Source organism: Nerophis ophidion, linkage group LG13, assembly GCF_033978795.1.
Source record: "Nerophis ophidion isolate RoL-2023_Sa linkage group LG13, RoL_Noph_v1.0, whole genome shotgun sequence".
Lineage (NCBI taxonomy): Eukaryota > Metazoa > Chordata > Actinopteri > Syngnathiformes > Syngnathidae > Nerophis > Nerophis ophidion.
Window position 1 is genome coordinate 29,542,870 of NC_084623.1, and position 21,751 is coordinate 29,564,620.

The 21,751-nt window shown below is 35.8% G+C and overlaps 1 protein-coding gene across 1 annotated transcript in view; it reads right to left on the reverse strand.

Annotated features, from left to right (window-relative positions):
- LOC133564030 (uncharacterized) overlaps window positions 1-15,140 on the reverse strand; it is a 27,040-nt gene extending 11,900 nt beyond the window's left edge. The window contains exons 1-8 of the mRNA XM_061918118.1: window positions 14,324-15,140; window positions 13,957-14,075; window positions 13,572-13,697; window positions 13,136-13,487; window positions 12,759-12,864; window positions 11,503-11,608; window positions 11,186-11,244; window positions 10,920-11,006 (exon numbers count right to left, since the gene is read on the reverse strand). Of these exons, the coding sequence (XP_061774102.1) occupies window positions 13,416-13,487; window positions 13,572-13,697; window positions 13,957-14,075; window positions 14,324-15,140 (1,134 nt within the window). The 3' untranslated portion in view covers window positions 10,920-11,006; window positions 11,186-11,244; window positions 11,503-11,608; window positions 12,759-12,864; window positions 13,136-13,415. The remainder of the gene's footprint in view (window positions 1-10,919; window positions 11,007-11,185; window positions 11,245-11,502; window positions 11,609-12,758; window positions 12,865-13,135; window positions 13,488-13,571; window positions 13,698-13,956; window positions 14,076-14,323) is intronic.
- Between the last annotated feature and the right edge of the window lie 6,611 nt (window positions 15,141-21,751).

Here is a 21,751-nt window from a genome sequence, read left to right on the forward strand (position 1 = left end):
CTGAAGAAATGCATCTTCGAAAGTTTTCCAGAGAAAAACATTTGGTAAGGTTTGCAAAAACAACATTTTATTTGTTACTCAATGTGACAGTAATGTACTTAGAATCCTGAGATAATGCGAAAAAAACAATACAAATGTATTCCAACATAATTCCTAATCCAAACGTGCAAAATGTCTAAAATGCCTGTGATATTGAATACATGTGAGTTTTACTAGATACAGTTGTTTTTCAATGGTTTGCAAATACAAAAATGAGTTTTTACTCAATATGACTGTATACTGTAACACTCAATATGACAGTTATTTAAACATAACTCCTACACCACACATGAAAAATGGCTGATAATGCCTGAAATAATGCATCTTTGGGAGTTTTACTCGAAACATGTGCTTTTTTAAATCTTGCAAATGCAAAAAGTATTTTTTTACTCAATACGACTATAATAGTCTTACAATCCTGAGATAATACGAAAAAAGCAATAAAAATGCATTCAAACATAACTTCTAAACAACACATGCAAAATGGCTAATAATGCCCAGAGATATGTTTTTTGTTAGTTGTACTAGAAAAAAGAATTTTTGTAAGGTTTGCAAAGACACAAGTTAGTTTTTTATTCAATATAACAGTGTAACTGTCATACTAAATATGAAAGGTTTATAATCATAACTCCAAAACCAAATATGAAATTTGTCTTAAAAAGCCTTCAATATTGAATTAATGTAAGTTTTACCAGAATCAGGTATTTTGGAAAGAATCACAAATACAAATATTAGATTTTACTGGCCTCATATTGGTCACACTCAAATGACAGTTTTGGAACATAACTCCAAAAATACACATGCAAAATGTCTAATAATGCCTGAAGAAATGCATCTTCAAAAGTTTTCCAGAGAAAACACATTTGGTAAGGTTTGCAAAAACAAAATTTGATTTGTTACTCAATGTGACAGTAATGTACTTAGAATCCTGAGATAATGCGAAAAAAGCAATACAAATGTATTCCAACATAATTCCTAATCTAAACGTGCAAAATGTCTAAAATGCCTGTGATATTGAATACATGTGAGTTTTACTAGATACAGTTGTTTTTCAATGGTTTGCAAATACAAAAATGAGGTTTTACTCAATATGACTGTATACTGTAACACTCAATATGACAGTTATTTAAACATAACTCCTACACCACACATGAAAAATAGCTAATATGCCTGAAACAATGCATCTTTGGGAGTTTTACTCGAAACATATGCTTTTTTAAATCTTGCAAATGCAAAAAGTAGTTTTTTACTCAATACGACTATAATAGTCTTACAATCCTGAGATAATGCGAAAAAAGCAATAAAAATGTATTCCAACATACTTCCTAAATCCAAACGTGCAAAATGTCTAAAAATGCCTGTGATATTGAATACATGTCAGTTTTACTAGATACAGTTATTTTTCTATGGTTTGCTAATACAAAAATTAGGTTTTTTATTCAATATAACAGTGTAACTGTCATACTAAATATGAAAGGTTTATAATCATAACTCCAAAACCAAATATGAAATTTGTCTTAAAAAGCCTTTAATATTGAATTTATGTAAATTTGAGCAGAATCAGGTATTTTGGAAAGGTTGACAATTACAAATATTAGATTTTACTGGCCTTATATTGGTCACACTCAAAATGACAGTTTTTGAAACATAACTCCAAAAATACACATGCAAAATGTCTAATAATGCCGGAAGAAAATATCATCGAGAGTTTTCCAGAAAAAAAACATTTGGTAAGGTTTGCAAAAACAAAATTTGATTTGTTACTCAATGTGACAGTAATGTACTTAGAATCCTGAGATAATGCTAAAAAAGCAATAAAAATGTATTCCAACATAATTCCTAATACAAACGTGCAAAATGTCTAAAAATGCCTGTGATATTGAATATATGTGAGTTTTACTAGATACAGTTGTTTTTCAATAGTTTGCAAATACAAAAATGAGGTTTTACTCAATATGACTGTATACTGTAACAGTCAATATGACAGATATTTAAACATAACTCCTACACCACACATGAAAAATGGCTAATAATGCCTGAAATAATGCATCTTTGGGAGTTTTACTCGAAATATATGCTTTTTTAAATCTTGCAAGTGAAAAAAGTAGTTTTTAACTCAATTTGACTATAATAGCCTTACAATCCTGAGATAATGCGAAAAAAGCAATAAAAATGTATTCCAACATACTTCCTAAATCCAAACGTGCAAAATGTCTAAAAATGCCTGTGATATTGAATACATGTCAGTTTTACTAGATACAGTTATTTTTCTATGGTTTGCTAATACAAAAATTAGGTTTTACTCAATATGACTGTATACTTTAACACTCAATATGACAGTTATTTAAACATAACTCCTACAACACACATGAAAAATGGCTAATAATGCCGGAAGAAAAGCATCTTCGAGAGTTTTCCAGAAAAAAAAAATTTGGTAAGGTTTGCAAAAACAAAATTTGATTTGTTACTCAATTTGACAGTAATGTACTTAGAATCCTGAGATAATGCGAAAAAAGCAATAAAAATGTATTCCAACATAATTCCTAATCCAAACGTGCAAAATGTCTAAAAATGCCTGTGATATTGAATACATGTGAGTTTTACTAGATACAGTTGTTTTTCAATGGTTTGCAAATACAAAAATGAGGTTTTACTCAATATGACTGTATACTGTAACACTCAATATGACAGTTATTTAAACATAACTCCTACACCACACATGAAAAATAGCTAATATGCCTGAAACAATGCATCTTTGGGAGTTTTACTCGAAACATATGCTTTTTTAAATCTTGCAAATGCAAAAAGTAGTTTTTTACTCAACACGACTATAATAGTCTTACAATCCTGAGATAATGCGAAAAAAGCAATAAAAATGTATTCAAACATAACTTCTAAACAACACATGCAAAATGGCTAATAATGCCCAGAGATATGTTTTTGTATTAGTTGTACTAGAAAAATGAATTTTTGTAAGGTTTGCAAAGACACAAGTTAGTTTTTTTATTCAATATAACAGTGTAACTGTCATACTAAATATGAAAGGTTTATAATCATAACTCCAAAACCAAATATGAAATTTGTCTTAAAAAGCCTTTAATATTGAATGTATGTAAGTTTTACCAGAACCAGGTATTTTGGAAAGAAGCACAAATACAAATATTAGATTTTACTGGCCTCATATTGGTCACACTCAAAATGACAGTTTTTGAAACATAACTCCAAAAATACACATGCAAAATGTCTAATAATGCCTGAAGAAATGCATCTTCGAAAGTTTTCCAGAAAAAAAACATTTGGTAAGGTTTGCAAAAACAAAATTTGATTTGTTACTCAACGTGACAGTAATGTACTTAGAATCCTGAGATAATTCGAAAAAAGCAATAAAAATGTATTCCAACATAATTCCTAATCCAAACGTGCAAGATGTCTAAAAATGCCTGTGATATTGAATACATGTGAGTTTTATTAGATACAGTTGTTTTTCTATGGTTTGCAAATACAAAAATGAGGTTTTACTCAATATGACTGTATACTGTAACACTCAACATGACAGTTATTTAAACATAACTCCTACACCACACATGAAAAATGGCTAATAATGCCTGAAATAATGCATCTTTGGGAGTTTTACTCGAAATATATGCTTTTTTAAATCTTGCAAATGCAAAAAGTAGTTTTTTACTCAACACGACTATAATAGTCTTACAATCCTGAGATAATGCGAAAAAAGCAATAAAAATGTATTCAAACATAACTTCTAAACAACACATGCAAAATGGCTGATAATCCCCAGAGATATGTTTTTTGTTAGTTGTACTAGAAAAATGATCTTTTGTAAGGTTTGCAAAGACAAACATTAGTTTTTTTATTCAATGTAACAGTTCAACTGTCATACTAAATATGAAAGGTTTATAATCATAACTCCAAAACCAAATATGAAATTTGTCTTAAAAAGCCTTTAATATTAAATTCATGTACATTTTAGCAGAATCAGGTATTTTGGAAAGGTTGACAAATACAAATATTAGATTTTACTGGCCTCATATTGGTCACACTCAAAATGACAGTTTTTGAAACATAACTCCAAAAATACACATGCAAAATGTCTAATAATGCCGGAAGAAAAGCATCTTCGAGAGTTTTCCAGAAAAAAAACATTTGGTAAGGTTTGCAAAAACAAAATTTGATTTGTTACTCAATTTGACAGTAATGTACTTAGAATCCTGAGAAAATGCGAAAAAAGCAATAAAAATGTATTCCAACATAATTCCTAATCCAAAAGTGCAAAATGTCTAAAAATGCCTGTGATATTGAATACATGTGATTTTTACTAGATACAGTTGTTTTTCAATGGTTTGCAAATACAAAAATGAGGTTTTACTCAATATGACTGTATACTGTAACACTCAATATGACAGTTATTTAAACATAACTCCTACACCACACATGAAAAATGGCTAATAATGCCTGAAATAATGCATCTTTGGGAGTTTTACTCGAAACATATGCTTTTTAAATCTTGCAAATGCAAAAAGTAGTTTTTTACTCAATACGACTATAACAGTCTTACAATCCTGAGATAATGCGAAAAAAGCAAATAAAATGTATTCAAACATAACTTCTAAACAACGCATGCAAAATGGCTAATAATGCCCAGAGATATGTTTTTTTGTTAGTTGTACTAGAAAAATGATCTTTTGTAAGGTTTGCAAGGACAAAAATTAGTTTTTTTATTCAATATAACAGTGTAACTGTCATACTAAATATGAAAGGTTTATAATCATAACTCCAAAACCAAATATGAAATTTGTCTTAAAAAGCCTTTAATATTGAATTTATGTAAATTTTAGCAGAATCAGGTATTTTGGAAAGGTTGACAAATACAAATATTAGATTTTACTGGCCTCATATTGGTCACACTCAAAATGACAATTTTTGAAACATAACTCCAAAAATACACATGCAAAATGTCTAATAATGCCTGAAGAAAAGCATCTTCGAGAGTTTTCTAGAAAAAAAAACATTTGGTAAGGTTTGCAAAAACAACATTTGATTTGTTACTCAATTTGACAGTAATGTACTTAGAATCCTGAGATAATGCGAAAAAGGCAATAAAAATGTATTCCAACATAATTCCTAATCCAAACGTGCAAAATGTCTAAAAATGCCTGTGATATTGAATACATGTGAGTTTTACTAGATACAGTTGTTTTTCAATGGTTTGAAAATACAAAAATGAGGTTTTACTCAATATGACTGTATACTGTAACACTCAATATGACAGTTATTTAAACATAACTCCTACACCACACAGGAAAAATGGCTAATAATGCCTGAAATAATGCATCTTTGGGAGTTTTACTCGAAACTTATGCTTTTTTAAATCTTGCAAATGCAAAAAGTAGTTTTTACTCAATACGACTCTAATAGTCTTACAATCCTGAGATAATGCGAAAAAAGCAATAAAAATGTATTCAAACATAACTTCTAAACAACACATGCAAAATGGCTAATAATGCCCAGAGATATGTTTTTTTGTTAGTTGTACTAGAAAAATGAATTTTTGTAAGGTTTGCAAAGACACAAGTTAGTTTTTTTATTCAATATAACACTGTAACTTTCATACTAAATATGAAAGGTTTATAATTATAACTCCAAAACCAAATATGAAATTTGTCTTAAAAAGCCTTTAATATTGAATTTATGTAAATTTTAGCAGAATCAGGTATTTTGGAAAGGTTGACAAATACAAATATTAGATTTTACTGGCCTCATATTGGTCACACTCAAAATGACAGTTTTTGAAACATAACTCCAAAAATACACATGCAAAATGTCTAATAATGCCTGAAGAAATGCATCTTCGAAAGTTTTCCAGAAAAAAAAAAAATGTGTTAAGGATTGCAAAAACAAAATTTGATTTGTTACTCAATGTGACAGTAATGTACTTAGAATCCTGAGATAATGCGAAAAAAGCAATAAAAATGTATTCCAACATAATTCCTAATCCAAACGTGCAAAATGTCTAAAAATGCCTGTGATATTGAATACATGTGAGTTTTACTAGATACAGTTGTTTTTCAATGGTTTGCAAATACAAAAATGAGGTTTTACTCAATATGACTGTATACTGTAACACTCAATATGACAGTTATTTAAACATAACTCCTACACCACACATGAAAAATGGCTAATAATGCCTGAAAATAATGCATCTTTGGGAGTTTTACTCGAAACATATGCTTTTTTAAATCTTGCAAATGCAAAAAGTAGTTTTTTACTCAATACGACTATAACAGTCTTACAATCCTGAGATAATGCGAAAAAAGCAAATAAAATGTATTCAAACATAACTTCTAAACAACACATGCAAAATGGCTAATAATGCCCAGAGATATGTTTTTTTGTTAGTTGTACTAGAAAAATGATCTTTTGTAAGGTTTGCAAGGACAAAAATTAGTTTTTTTATTCAATATAACAGTGTAACTGTCATACTAAATATGAAAGGTTTATAATCATAACTCCAAAACCAAATATGAAATTTGTCTTAAAAAGCCTTTAATATTGAATTTATGTAAATTTTAGCAGAATCAGGTATTTTGGAAAGGTTGACAAATACAAATATTAGATTTTACTGGCCTCATATTGGTCACACTCAAAATGACAGTTTTTGAAACATAACTCCAAAAATACACATGCAAAATGTCTAATAATGCCTGAAGAAAAGCATCTTCGAGAGTTTTCTAGAAAAAAAACATTTGGTAAGGTTTGCAAAAACAACATTTGATTTGTTACTCAATTTGACAGTAATGTACTTAGAATCCTGAGATAATGCGAAAAAAGCAATAAAAATGTATTCCAACATAATTCCTAATCCAAACGTGCAAAATGTCTAAAAATGCCTGTGATATTGAATACATGTGAGTTTTACTAGATACAGTTGTTTTTCAATGGTTTGAAAATACAAAAATGAGGTTTTACTCAATATGACTGTATACTGTAACACTCAATATGACAGTTATTTAAACATAACTCCTACACCACACATGAAAAATGGCTAATAATGCCTGAAATAATGCATCTTTGGGAGTTTTACTCGAAACTTATGCTTTTTTAAATCTTGCAAATGCAAAAAGTAGTTTTTACTCAATACGACTCTAATAGTCTTACAATCCTGAGATAATGCGAAAAAAAGTATAAAAATGCATTCAAACATAACTTCTAAACAACACATGCAAAATGGCTAATGATGCCTAGAGATATGTTTTTTTTGTTAGTTCTACTAGAAAAATGGTCTTTTGTAAGGTTTGCAAAGATACAAATACGTTTTTTTATTCAATATAACAGTGTAACTGTCATACTAAATATGAAAGGTTTATAATCATAACTCCAAAACCAAATATGAAATGTGTCTTAAAAAGCCTTTAATATTGAATGTATGTAAGTTATACCAGAATCAGGTATTTTGGAAAGAATCACAAATACAAATATTAGATTTTACTTGCCTCAAATTGGTCACACTCAAAAAGACAGTTTTTGAAACATAACTCCAAAAATACACATGCACAATGTCTAATAATGCCTGAAGAAATGCATCTTCGACAGTTTTCCTGAAAAAAAAACATTTGGTAAGGTTTGCGAAAACAAAATTATTATTTGTTACTCAATTTGACAGTAATGTACTTAGAATCCTGAGATAATGCGAAAAAAGCAATAAAAATGTATTCCAACATAATTCCTAATCCAAACGTGCAAAATGTCTAAAAATGCCTGCGATATTGAATACATGTAAGTTTTACTAGATACAGTTGTTTTTCAATGGTTTGCAAATACAAAAATGAGGTTTTACTCAATATGACTGTATACTGTAACACTCAATATGAGAGTTATTTAAACATAACTCCTACACCACACATGAAAAATGGCTAATAATGCCTGAAATAATGCATTTTTGGGAGTTTTGCTCGAAACATATGCCTTTTTAAATCTTGCAAATGCAAAAAGTAGTTTTTTACTCAATAAGACTCTAATGTTCTTAGAATCCTGAGATAATGCGAAAAAAGGTATAAAAATGCATTCAAACATAACTTCTAAACAACACATGTAAAATGGCTAATAATGCCTAGAGATATGTTTTTTTTGTTAGTTGTACTAGAAAAATGGTCTTTTGTAAGGTTTGCAAAGATACAAATAAGTTTTTTTATTCAATATAACAGTGTAACTGTCATACTAAATATGAAAGGTTTATAATCATAACTCCAAAACCAAATATGAAATTTGTCTTAAAAAGCCTTTAATATTGAATGTATGTAAGTTTTACCAGAATCAGGTATTTTGGAAAGAATCACAAATACAAATATTAGATTTTACTGGCCTCATATTGGTCACACTCAAAATGACAGTTTTTGAAACATAACTCCAAAAATACACATGCAAAATGTCTAATAATGCCTGAAGAAATGCATCTTCGAGAGTTTTCCTGAAAAAAAAAAAACATTTGGTAAGGTTTGCAAAAACAAAATTTGATTCGTCACTCAATTTGACAGTAATGTACTTAGAATCCTGAGATAATGCGAAAAAAGCAATAAAAATGTATTCCAACATAATTCCTAATCCAAACATGCAAAATGTCCAAAAATGCCTGTGGTATTGAATACATGTGAGTTTTACTAGATACAGTTGTTTTTCAATGGTTTGCAAATACAAAAATGAGGTTTTACTCGATATGACTGTATAATGTAACACTCAATATGACAGTTATTTTAACATAACTCCTACACCACACATGAAAAATGGCTAATAATGCCTGAAATAATGCATCCTTGGGAGTTTTACTCGAAACATATGTTTTTTTTAATCTTGCAAATGCAAAAAGTAGTTTTTTTACTCAATACGACTATAATAGTCTTACAATCCTGAGATAATGCGAAAAAAGCAATAAAAATGTATTCAAACATAACTTCTAAACAACACATACAAAATGGCTAATAATGCCCAGAGATATGTTTTTTCTTGTTAGTTGTACTAGAAAAATGATCTTTTGTAAGGTTTGCAAAGACACAAGTTCATTTTTTTATTCAATATAACACTGTAACTGTCATACTAAATATGAAAGGTTTATAATCATAACTCCAAAACCAAATATGAAAGGTTTATAATCATAACTCCAAAACCAAATATGAAATTTGTCTTAAAAAGCCTTTAATATTGAATTTATGTAAGTTTTACCAGAATCAGGTATTTTGGAAAGAATCACAAATACAAATATTAGATTTTACTGGCCTCATATTGGTCACACTCAAAATGACAATTTTTGAAACATAACTCCAAAAATACACATGCAAATAGTCTAATAATGCCTGAAGAAATGCATCTTCGAGAGTTTTCCATTTTCCAGCAGGTGGGCTGTTGGTGCTGCCTGAAAATGCACCCCCCCCTAACTCCGCCTGTGGGGGTCCAATCATCACATGGTTTTCACAGTATACAGATGGGGTAAGGATGAGTTACTAGGGTAAGTTTCATGTCTCTACGACCATCCTAGCCAGAGATAGCTAGGGGGTGCATTTTCGAGCAGGTGGGCTATTGGTGCTGCCTAAAAATGCACCCCCCCCCTAACTCCACCTGTGGAGGTCCAATCATCACAATGTTTTCACAGTGTACAGATGGGGTAAGGATGAGTTACTAGGGTGAGTTTCATGTCTCTACGACCATCCTAGCCAGAGATAGCTAGGGGGTGCATTTTCCGGCAGGTGGGATAATGGTGCTGCCTGAAAATGCACCCCCCCCCCCCCCAACTCCGCCCGTGGAGGTCCAATCATCACATGGTTTTCACAGTATACAGAGGGGGTAAGGATGAGTCACTAGGGTGAGTTTCATGTCTCTACGACCATCCTAGCCAGAGATCTCCAAACTAAGGCATGCGGGCCTTATATATATATGTATATATTTATATATATAGACATATTTATATGTATATATACAACAATGTGTGTGTGTGTGTGTAATATATACATATATATATAGGTGCGGCATGGCGTAGTGGGTAGAGCGGCCGGCCAGAAACCTGAGAGTTTCAGGTCCGCTTCCCACCTATTGACATCCAAAAAAAATCACTGCCTTGGGCAGGACACTTCCCCCTTGCCCCCGGTGCCGCTCACACTGGTGAATGAATGATGAATGTATGATTGGTGGTGGTCGGAGGGGGCGTAGGCACAAACTGGCAGCCACGCTTCCGTCAGTCCACCCCAGGGCAGCTGTGGCTACATATGTAGCTTACCACAACCAGGTGTGAATGAATGTTGGGTCCCATTTCTCTGTGAGCGCTTTGAGTGTTTATAAAAGCGCGATATAAATCTAAGTGATTTATATATATATATATATATATATATATATATATATATATATATATATATATATATATATATATATATATATATATATATATATATATATATGTATATATATATATATATATATATATATATATATATATATATATATATATATATATATATATATATATATATATATATATATATATATTATAAACATAATAAATACATCGGTATTACTATAATATAATCTGAAACCAGTCTTGTAATTAAATAGTTTTTTGTCGGATCAGAGGAGAAGAAATATAATTTCTTATCAAACAAGATATAATGCAATTTTTTTTTGATACAAACAAATAACAATTTCCCTTGTGGATCATTAAAATTTGTCTAAGTTTAAGTCTAACAAAATCCACACATAGTTAAATAATTTATATATAAAATATTCAAAGTCAAACGTCAAATGAAGTGAACACAAAGTCACACAAATGAAGTGAACACAAAGTCAAACGTCAAATGAAGTGAACACAAAGGCAATCATCATACACATGCAGGGCACAGGTAATCCCCATCAAGATCTGGTCTCAGGACACACTCGTGGTGAAACCACCTGTCACAGATGTCACAGCGGATCTAAGGTGAGGAGGAGGACGGAGGAGAAGAGGCAGAAAAGTTGGGCCATTAAATCAAATGTATATAAATTCCGGATTTTAATAATTCATCATTATCACTGTTACTTTTTTAGTACAAAACTTATGTTATCCACGCCCTGCTATTTCACAGCTTGACTGTATTGCACAGTAAAAACGTACCCAATTAGGGTCATCGCTCTCCTCCATCCCACAGCTGTGACAGAACTTGCTGAGATCATCTGTTCCAAAAAAGAATATGCATCAATATTCACTCTTGAATTTCTTCAAATATCTTGCTGATATTAAAATAAACTCCAGTAATATGTAATTGTATTACGCTGTCCTGATTATTTGATTTAATCTGTGCCATCAATGTTAGTGGCAAAACCTAATTTTAATGATTTACCGCCTTCCCTGTAATTTCAACTGAATTGCATAGGTTTAAAACAGCTCAAACATGAAGTAATTAATATTGATCTGTTAAAAATAAAATGCACCTGTTTCTCGGAGGAGGACAGTGGCAATATCAAGCCTCATCTTGTTCACGGCCGTAGGATTCGTCTTGATGTTTATTTGCTGCCCTTTCAATATTTCCTCTGCAAACTAAAAACAACATAGGTTAGGGTATGAGCATCGCTTTGAACTGAACTTTCGCGGCTGTGTTGGATCCAGTATGGATTGAACTTTCACAGTATCATGTTAGACCTGCTCGACATCCATTGCTTTCGGTCCTCGATGTGGTCATCTCCAAGGTTCTCATAGTCATCATTGTCACCGACGTCCCACTGGGTGTGAGTTTTCCTTGCCCTTATGTGGGTTCTTCCGAGGATGTCGTAGTCGTAGTGGTTTGTACAGTCCTTTGAGACATTTGCACAAACCACTACGACATCCTCGGTAGGCCCACATAAGGGCAAGGAAAACTCACACCCAGTGGGACGTCGGTGACAATGATGACTATGAGAACCTTGGAGAGGAGGAAAGCAATGGATGTCGAGCGGGTCTAACATGATACTGTGAAAGTTCCATCCATAATTGATCCAACACAGTCGCGAGAGTCCAGTCCAAAGCGGAACCAACACAGCAGCGAGAGTCCCGTTCACAGCGGAGCCAGCAGGAAACCATCCCAGGCGGAGGCGGATCAGCAGCGCAGAGATGTCCCCAGCCGATACACAGGCAAGCAGTACATGGCCACCGGATCGGACCGGACCCCCTCCACAGTCGAAAGTGGGACATAGGAGAAAAAGAAAAGAAACGGCAGATCAACTGGTCTAAAAAGGGAGTCTATTTAAAGGCTAGAGTATACAAATGAGTTTTAAGGTGAGACTTAAATGCTTCTATAGAACCCAGTTGTACCTGGGATGCATTGTCTTTAATCTCCTTTCTAATTACTTCAATTTTCTTATGAAATAATTGCATAAAGTCATCAGCTAGTCATCAGGGTGGAGCTACTGGAAGGAGTCCCTTGTTGGGTTAGCAATGCTACCGTACTAGACAAAAATTTAGGATTGTTTTTATTATGGTGGATGAGATATGAGCAATATTCAGCTTTAGCTAAGTTAAGCATGCGTTTATAAGTTATTAAACCATCACTCCATTTTTGGTGGTGCACCTCAAGTTTATATATATAATTTTTGGGCTACTAAATGGTATATATCACAAACATGTAAGGAACCAAGTCATGGATTTCTCTTATGAAAAAAGGTAATGACATTGAGGTTGTCCACATAGTTTCAGTAGTGTACAGTACACTTACTTTTAAGGCCAGGACACCACATGATGTGCCATCTTGCTGGCGTGCATGGGCCAGGGTGCTGCATGCCCACCTTGTCACGTTGCAGCCTTTCTTTCGCATAAAGGCCCTTAGTGATAGAAATATTATTTGTAAACAACTATTGAACTATTGCACCATTGTCATGAATTGATTAACATGGACCCCGACTTAAACAAGTTGAAAAACTTATTCGGGTGTTACCATTTAGTGGTCAATTGTACGAAATATGTTACATACCCCGTACAATTGATCAATAAGAGTATCAATCAATCATTTAGCAGCTCTTAGAGCTGCCTTTTGTCTGACGTTATAGTGCAAGTACTATGTATCAGACATCATCCTTTAATGGAAAAAAATACCTTGTTGACCCCAGGCATCTCTTGATGTTCCTTTGTGATTCCCCAAATGGATCCAAAAAAAGGCATCTCTTCTCGTGTGGGTAGATGACCTTTGTATTTTTAACATGGAAGCAAGATAAGTGAGGCACAAACCTACTATTGGACAGATTGATGTGTAAGATTGAAAGGGTACATGAAAAATTTTCAACTTCAGAATTGGCATTTGAAAGTGAGTTCAACCCTTGAAAGTATATAGGGCCTTCAAAACCACTAATAATGATCTTATAGAAGCAAGATTTGCTCAGTACTTCAACATCCAGTGGTTTTGTTCATTAATTATTCCCAAAAGGATGGAGAATGCCATTGGATCGAGCTGTAAATAAGAGGACCAAATGAAAATGTATTGCATAATCAAAGAAACAAATTCCATGTGCATAACAGTCCCCTACATACATACTTTTCGGATTCTTTGTTGTTTCCCTTGCCAAATTGCCGTCATGCAAAAACTGTCGATGACACCAGCCTTTTCTGGACTTATTTTATTATATTTCCTCACAAGAAAGGTGAGGTAGGCATTGATTACCTATGAAAGATGAAAAAATAAATTCATTGTGCATGATACATGCAGTTCCATATGTTGACTGACTCTGTGTGTAAATGCTACATATATTCAGTATGGAGGATCAGTTATCAACTAATTTTGCCGGTCACCAAATTGCAATTTATGTATTATTAACTTTATTAATAGATAAAAATCTTAATTAGAATGTGTATAGTCCAGAAATGCGCATACTGTATGTGAAGTGATGTAAAGGCATCAGACAAAAATTACAGCATAATACCTCGCTCTCAAGCTCCTGGTTGGGACCAACCTTCTCGATGTCCCAATAATACAAATTATAATTTCCAATCTTTGAAAGAAGGACATGGGCCTTCTTCCCTGCAAATGCCTCTTTCACATCTGCAGAAGATGAACAATATCAAACCATGAAACATGATGTATTCATTAACCTTTTATTAGAACATAAAACCCCTTTTTAAAAACATATTTTCTATTTCAACCGCAATTCTTAAAAATGTCACGATTTCCTTTTTCTGAAAATTACGAGTTGTGTTCATTTTGCATGAATGCAACAAAGGAGTAACAAGCTTTACGCTCATAACTTTTTTCCAATTGAGTAATAAGCACAGAATGAAAAAAAAACTTACATATTTGAATTGGAGTTTTTTTGTATTGTGGAGTTGTTTCCGCTACCTCTCCAAAACAAGCAGCTGGAGGTGAGGAGGCTGGTGGAGGAGGAGGTGAGGAGGCTGGTGGAGGAGGAGGTGAGGAGGCTAGTGCAGTTGGAGGTGAGGAGGCTAGTGCAGTTGGAGGTGAGGAGGGTAGTGCAGTTGGAGGTGAGGAGGCTGGTGGAGGTGGGGAGGCTGGTGGAGGTGGAGGAGCTTTTCTGGTGGATTTGGCTAGACAAATTACAGTGGGGCGGTGTGTCTTGAGACAAATGACGGTGGGGCGGGGTGTCTTTGGATAAATGACGGTGGGGCGGTGTGTCTTTGGATAAATGACGGTGGGGCGGTGTGTCTTTGGATAAATGACGGTGGGGCGGTGTGTCTTGTCAGCGGGTGTCTGAGGTTGAGTAGAAGGGGTTGTGGAAGTTTCTATTTTATGGGGTATGCGTGGCACTTCATGCCTCACCTTGACGAGGTGGTCAATGTTGACCTTGCGGAAAACTGCACCATGTTTTGCTTTCAAATCTGCACTTTTGCCCTCCAGTGCTGTTATTGTGTATGGGCCCAGGAAGTTTGCCTCCAACTTCCCACCCTTCCTCTGCTGGTTCCTGACATTCTGCCGCCAGACCTGCTCTCCAACTTTGAGATGTTCCTTAGCTGCACCTGTTGTCAGCCTCCGCCTGGTGCTCTCCTGCTTCTTTGCCACATTGCTGTGCACTATATCCCTCACGCACTCCAACCGCTCTATGTCCTCCCCCAGAGCTTCCTCTCCCACGATGCCCTCCACACTGCTGTCCATCTGTAAACAAAAAAGTGTTTTGCAGGATTTTTTTTCAAATGTTTTTCACAGGAGACAGTGTAGCTTGTTTGCCTTTGCATTAACACTGTTTCCGGTTGCATTTACAGAGCAGAGTTTCTATTGAAACTCGTAACTAAATCTTGGTAGGATTTCTTCACTAACCCTGTAGTGCTCGGGACCTCTGATGGGTAGCGGGCCTCTCTCCCAAACATCAAAAAAAAGGGGGAGTATGACGTTGTTATTTGCTTCTTTGTTCGGAGCCCAAACATAACGGCATCGAGATACTCGTCCCAGGTTTCTGGTTTTTTACCCACAAGTTTACTAAGTGCCCTGGAAAATAAAACATACCGGTATTCAAATTTTAAATTACAATTTGCATTTGTTCAAAAACCCACAATTGAATTGTAGTAGCGTAAATTGAAGACCACATAGATCATAATTAATGAATAGATTATATTTCCTTCACCTTTGGATGGTCCCATTCATCCTTTCCACCAAACCATTCGTCTGGCGATGGTAGGGGGCACAGAGGCTCCGCTGGATGCCCAGCTTGGCACACACAGTCCTGTTAATCTGTAAACGTAGAGTGCACATGCGTTTCACACAGTAAAAAAATAGCTTGGACTATATATTTTGTTTGGTAGGTGCATGATTATAAAAGGGAGCATTTTTGGAGGATATGTAGAATTTTGTATCAACCACAGAACACTTTATATGTGAAAATGAATGTGGGCACACTAATATTTGTAAGATGTTACAATGTACACATGTATTCAGTCAAATAGTTGTGTTGTTTTCCATATTTACCGTATTGACAAATTCTGTGCCTTGGTCCGTTAATATTCTTTTGGGTGCCTCAAACTGATGAAAACATTTTATGATGCATTCAGTCACCTCTGCTGCATTTTTAGATTTTAATGGGTAAGCCTGTGGCCATTTGGTGAAGTAATCTATCATGACACAGATATATTGATTGTCATTTTTGGTCTTAGTCAATTTTCCCAGCAGGTCCATGCCTATAAGTTCAAATGGGTGTTTGACCTAGAAAAGTAGAATAAAGAACATCAGATTAGGAGCAGGATCATTGGAGACGGTTTAATTGGTTACAGTTTATTGGGTGTAAATAAATACAAATATCAAAATCTCTTTTAATATGTTGCTGTTGTGTAGTAGTAATTAACCGTCCTCTTATATTTAAATTGACATGTTTTTACAGCTTCCCCTGTGACCCTTGGACTCAGAGCAAAGCCATGGAAGAAAATATATATATAAAATATATTGGCAACACTAAATGGTCCCTAGTGTGTGAATGTGAGTTTGAATGTTGTCCGTCTATCTGTGTTGGCCCTGCGATTAGGTGGCGACTTGACCAGGGTGTAAAATGCCTTCCGCCCGATTGTAGCTGCGATAGGCGACAGCGCCCCCCGTGACGCCAAAAGGGAATAAACGGTAGCAAATGGATGGATGGATGGATGGATATTTACCTTTATAGGTGTATATTCTACCTCAATTTTTTTTTTGGTCTGGCCGGCCTGGCAAACAATACAATCGGCCACCTGCAAAGAACACAATTCATATGAATAATGTTACCATCAGCTGGCAACATTTGGTGACTGTCATTTCATATTCTGTGAAATAGCATGAGGACCAGTTATAAAACTGTGTAATAAAGGAAACTTCTAGTAGGATTTTATAAAAAGCGAATTTGCTTCAAGTGTCATTGAATTACCCATTTATCAATGTCAACGGCCATTCCAGGCCAGAAATATCGCCTGGAAATGGCGTCTCGGGTCTTTTTTTGACCCGTGTGTGCTCCAATGGCACTGGCATGGAACTCCGTAAAGACATCATTGGCCTCTTTCGGTCCACACACAACCTTAGTTGTAGAGGATCTGGTCAGACCGACGTAGTAGAGTTCCTCTCCTAAGAAATACATTGGAAAATATATCAACACCAAGAAACATTTTCTTGTGAAGGTTGCTACAGCCAGATGGGTTAACTTATCATGTTGAGACACCCAATGTTAAAGATGAATTGTATGAATAAAAAGTAGCCATGGAGGCTCCATGTTCAGCTGCAACTGCATGAATTGTTTAAAATTTCCTGAAGAAAAGTTGTATCATGTAAAATGATTTGCAGAGAAACCTGTAGCAAAATAAAATTAAAAAAATGGAGACACAGGCAAAGGAAATATTATCGCAACAAGAGATTATTGTGTAAGATTTCCTGCAATAACCATTGTCCATCCTTACCTAAGGCACCACTTACCCCTAATCAGGGTCACAGGTGGTGCTGCAGCCTATCTTAGCATATATTGGGCAAGGTAGGAAAACATCCTGGGCAGGTAACAAGTCCTTCACAGGACACACACACAATTGACTCACACGTTCAAACTTAGGGGCCTACTTTTAAATAGTATCTTCTAATAAAATAATATGAAGAATTTGGAAGTGGATTTAAAATACAATGACAGGGAAGTTAACTAAACAATTATAACGTCTTTAAAAATGATTGATAACACAATTATACAATACCATTATTGTCAGTGTGTGCAAGTGTATCTGTATGTATCTGCAAATGTACTACAGGTGTTCATGTTTTTTTCACATTTCTATCGTTACATGGCTAAAAGTAGGGCAATATAACATGTGCATCATTTTTTTATGCATTTTGGGAATAGTTTTATCTGTCGTTTAACCTTAGGAAGCACCCAGAGAGAACAATACATTCTGGAGACTGATTTGACATTAAGTTATCTAATTTATGACCGTCTTCCCGATCAACAGTAGAAATTAATAAGCACAATGCGTGAGGAATTTTTAGTCGACAAGTCTGCTGAACACGTTCTGGGACGCTAACAAGGCCTGTGCCATTAATTACCTCTACAAATCTCTTGAATATAAACGTTTCTGAAAATGTCCCCCCCCTTGAAAATTATACCTTGCAGCTTTTCGTCGAATTTCATTCTTTTCACTTATGGAGATGGCCGCTGAATAAATACCTTTAGTCTTGTAGTCCAAAATAGCCTTATACAGAGAGGGATCCATTTTCACTCAATTGAAAAGGTGACTACAACACTGGGCCGATTTTTGAATCCAAGGTAGAGAAAAAAAACAATGCTTAAAAATTGCAAAAGAGCGCTTTAATTATGTTTTGATATTGCTATCTTGAAACCACTTTGGACATTTGCCAAAGTATCGATTTTTGTAAGGATCTATTAATTGCACACGCGGATTGATACATTGGCAATGGAAAAAAACACCGGTGGTGATATTTCACCTTAAAAGGGCATTAAATGATATCGTTGTAATTCAACACTTATCGATACACAATAACGTAAAATCAACTACGTTTAGTTTATTCAAATTTACTATAGAGTTTAATCGAGAAAAGATAACGTAAATTGTGAGAAGTTATATGGCTTCCTATCAAAGTCATTGGCAAATAAAAACAAATGCAGTATTTTTGGTATCGATTTGTATTTATTTTGTGTTACATTGAAATAACACTGTACTTTTTCTGAATTGTAACATCCAAATGGAAACAACTTTGAAACCACCTAAGTGGAAAAAGTTTGGACACCCCTAATATAGAGGCTCACTTTGGTGTATATATTCTTTACAGTAAGCTGTCAAGGTAGACAATACATTTTTGGAACAGCAAATATTCCAATATTAAACGGTTATTGTTTTCGCCTTATCTGAATGGCCTGAATGACGGTGAAATCATTAAGGCTCACAATTTTTAATCCATCCACAAGTAAGGAAAACGTGGATTATGTCACCTTGTTATGTACATTTTGCATGCCGAAAGAGGCGATTTCAGCCACGCCGGTCATTACAGCCGAGTTTTTTTTTGTTATGTTTATTTATAATATTCAACATTTACAAACAGTTGAGAAACAATAATCAAAATAAGTCCAACAACAGTATAAAACATTACAAAACATAATAAAAACAGTACAAAACATCGCAAGTGGGTTGTACATTCAAAGTAACAAAAATAGAACCAGCCGAGTTTTTTTTTTAATGTTTATTTATAAATTTCAACATTTACAAATAGTTGAGAAAAAAATAATCACAATAAGTCCAACAACAGTATAAAAAATTACAAAACATAAAAACAGAACAAAACAGCGCCAGGAAGTTGTAAATTCAAAGTAACTAAAATAGAATACAAAAAAAAACTATATATAATAAACAAAGTGCAAAGCCCTATAGGCTCATCCAAATTCAGTAAATAACTTAAAATTGAAAAACATTTAAGTTTAAGACGGCGGAATCATTAAAGGCACTTGAATGACGGCAAACTCATTAAAGGCTCACAATTTTTAAACATTCACAAGTAAGGAAAACTTGGATTATTTCAACTTTTTATGTACTTTTTTATGCTGAAAGAGGCGAATTCCGAGCCGAGTTTGGACACTTTTCGAGACGAGTGATGCAAGCGAGTGACGGATTTTGGACGCCGGCGGGCCGCTTTCGGCCCGCATGCCTTAGTTTGGAGACCGATTTCAAAAATTGTCCCCAGCCGGGTATTGTTTTCCTTGGAGTTTATAGAGACTAAATCCAGCAAAAAATTTGGCATTATAAACAAAGGGAGAGAGTTTAGAGGGGAAAAACATGCATTTTCCAGCAGGTGGGCTGTTGGTGCTGCCTGAAAATGCACCCCCCCCTAACTCCGCCTGTGGAGGTCCAATCATCACATGGTTTTCACAGTATACAGATGGGGTAAGGATGAGTTACTAGGGTGAGTTTCATGTCTCTACGACCATCCTAGCCAGAGATAGCTAGGGGATGCATTTTCCGGCAGGTGGGCTATTGGTGCTGCCTGAAAATGCACCCCCCCCAACTCCGCCTGTGGAGGTCCAATCATCACATGGTTTTCACAGTATACAGAGGGGGTAAGGATGAGTCACTAGGGTGAGTTTCATGTCTCTACGACCATCCTAGCCAGAGATAGCTAGGGGATGCATTTTCCGGCAGGTGGGCTATTGGTGCTGCCTGAAAATGCACCCCCCCCCCTAACTCCGCCTGTGGAGGTCCAATCATCACATGGTTTTCACAGTATACAGATGGGGTAAGGATGAGTTACTAGGGTGAGTTTCATGTCCCTACGACCATCCTAGCCAGAGATAGATAGGGGATGCATTTTCCGGCAGGTGGGCTATTGGTGCTGCCTGAAAATGCACCCCCCCTAACTCCGCCTGTGGGGGTCCAATCATCACATGGTTTTCACAGTATACAGATGGGGTAAGGATGAGTCACCAGGGTGAGTTTCATGTCTCTACGAGCAACCTATCCAGAGATAGATAGGGGATGCATTTTCCGGCAGGTGGGCTGTTGGTGCTGCCTGTGGAGGTCCAATCATCACATGGTTTTCACGGTATACAGAGGGGGTAAGGATGAGTTACTGGGGTGAGTTTCATGTCTCTACGACCATCCTAGCCAGAGATAGCTAGGGGGTGCCTTTTCCGGCAGGTGGGCTGTTGGTGCTACCTGAAAATGCACCCACCCCTAACTCCGCCTGTGGAGGTCCAATCATCACATGGTTTTCACAGTATACAGATGGGGTAAGGATGAGTTACTAGGGTGAGTTTCATGTCCCTACGACCATCCTAGCCAGAGATAGATAGGGGATGCATTTTCCGGCAGGTGGGCTATTGGTGCTGCCTGAAAATGCACCCCCCCCCCTAACTCCGCCTGTGGGGGTCCAATCATCACATGGTTTTCACAGTATACAGATGGGGTAAGGATGAGTCACCAGGGTGAGTTTCATGTCTCTACGAGCAACCTAGCCAGAGATAGATAGGGGATGCATTTTCCGGCAGGTGGGCTGTTGGTGCTGCCTGTGGAGGTCCAATCATCACATGGTTTTCACGGTATACAGAGGGGGTAAGGATGAGTTACTAGGGTGAGTTTCATGTCTCTAAGACCATCCTAGCCAGAGATAGATAGGGGATGCATTTTCCGGCAGGTGGGCTATTGGTGCTGCCTGAAAATGCACCCCCCCCTAACTCCGCCTGTGGAGGTCCAATCATCACATGGTTTTCACAGTATACAGATGGGGCAAGGATGAGTTACTAGGGTGAGTTTCATGTCTCTACGACCATCCTAGCCAGAGATAGCTAGGGGGTGCATTTTCCGGCAGGTGGGCTATTGGTGCTGCCTGAAAATGCACCCCCCCCCCCTAACTCCGCCTGTGGGGGTCCAATCATCACATGGTTTTCACAGTATACAGAGGGTGTAAGGATGAGTCACCAGGGTGAGTTTCATGTCTCTACGAGCAACCTAGCCAGAGATAGATAGGGGATGCATTTTCCGGCAGGTGGGCTGTTGGTGCTGCCTGTGGAGGTCCAATCATCACATGGTTTTCACGGTATACAGAGGGGGTAAGGATGAGTTACTAGGGTGAGTTTCATGTCTCTACGACCATCTTAGCCAGAGATAGATAGGGGATGCATTTTCCGGCAGGTGGGCTATTGGTGCTGCCTGAAAATGCACCCCCCCCTAACTCCGCCTGTGGAGGTCCAATCATCACATGGTTTTCACAGTATACACATGGGGTAAGGATGAGTTACTAGGGTGAGTTTCATGTCTCTACGACCATCC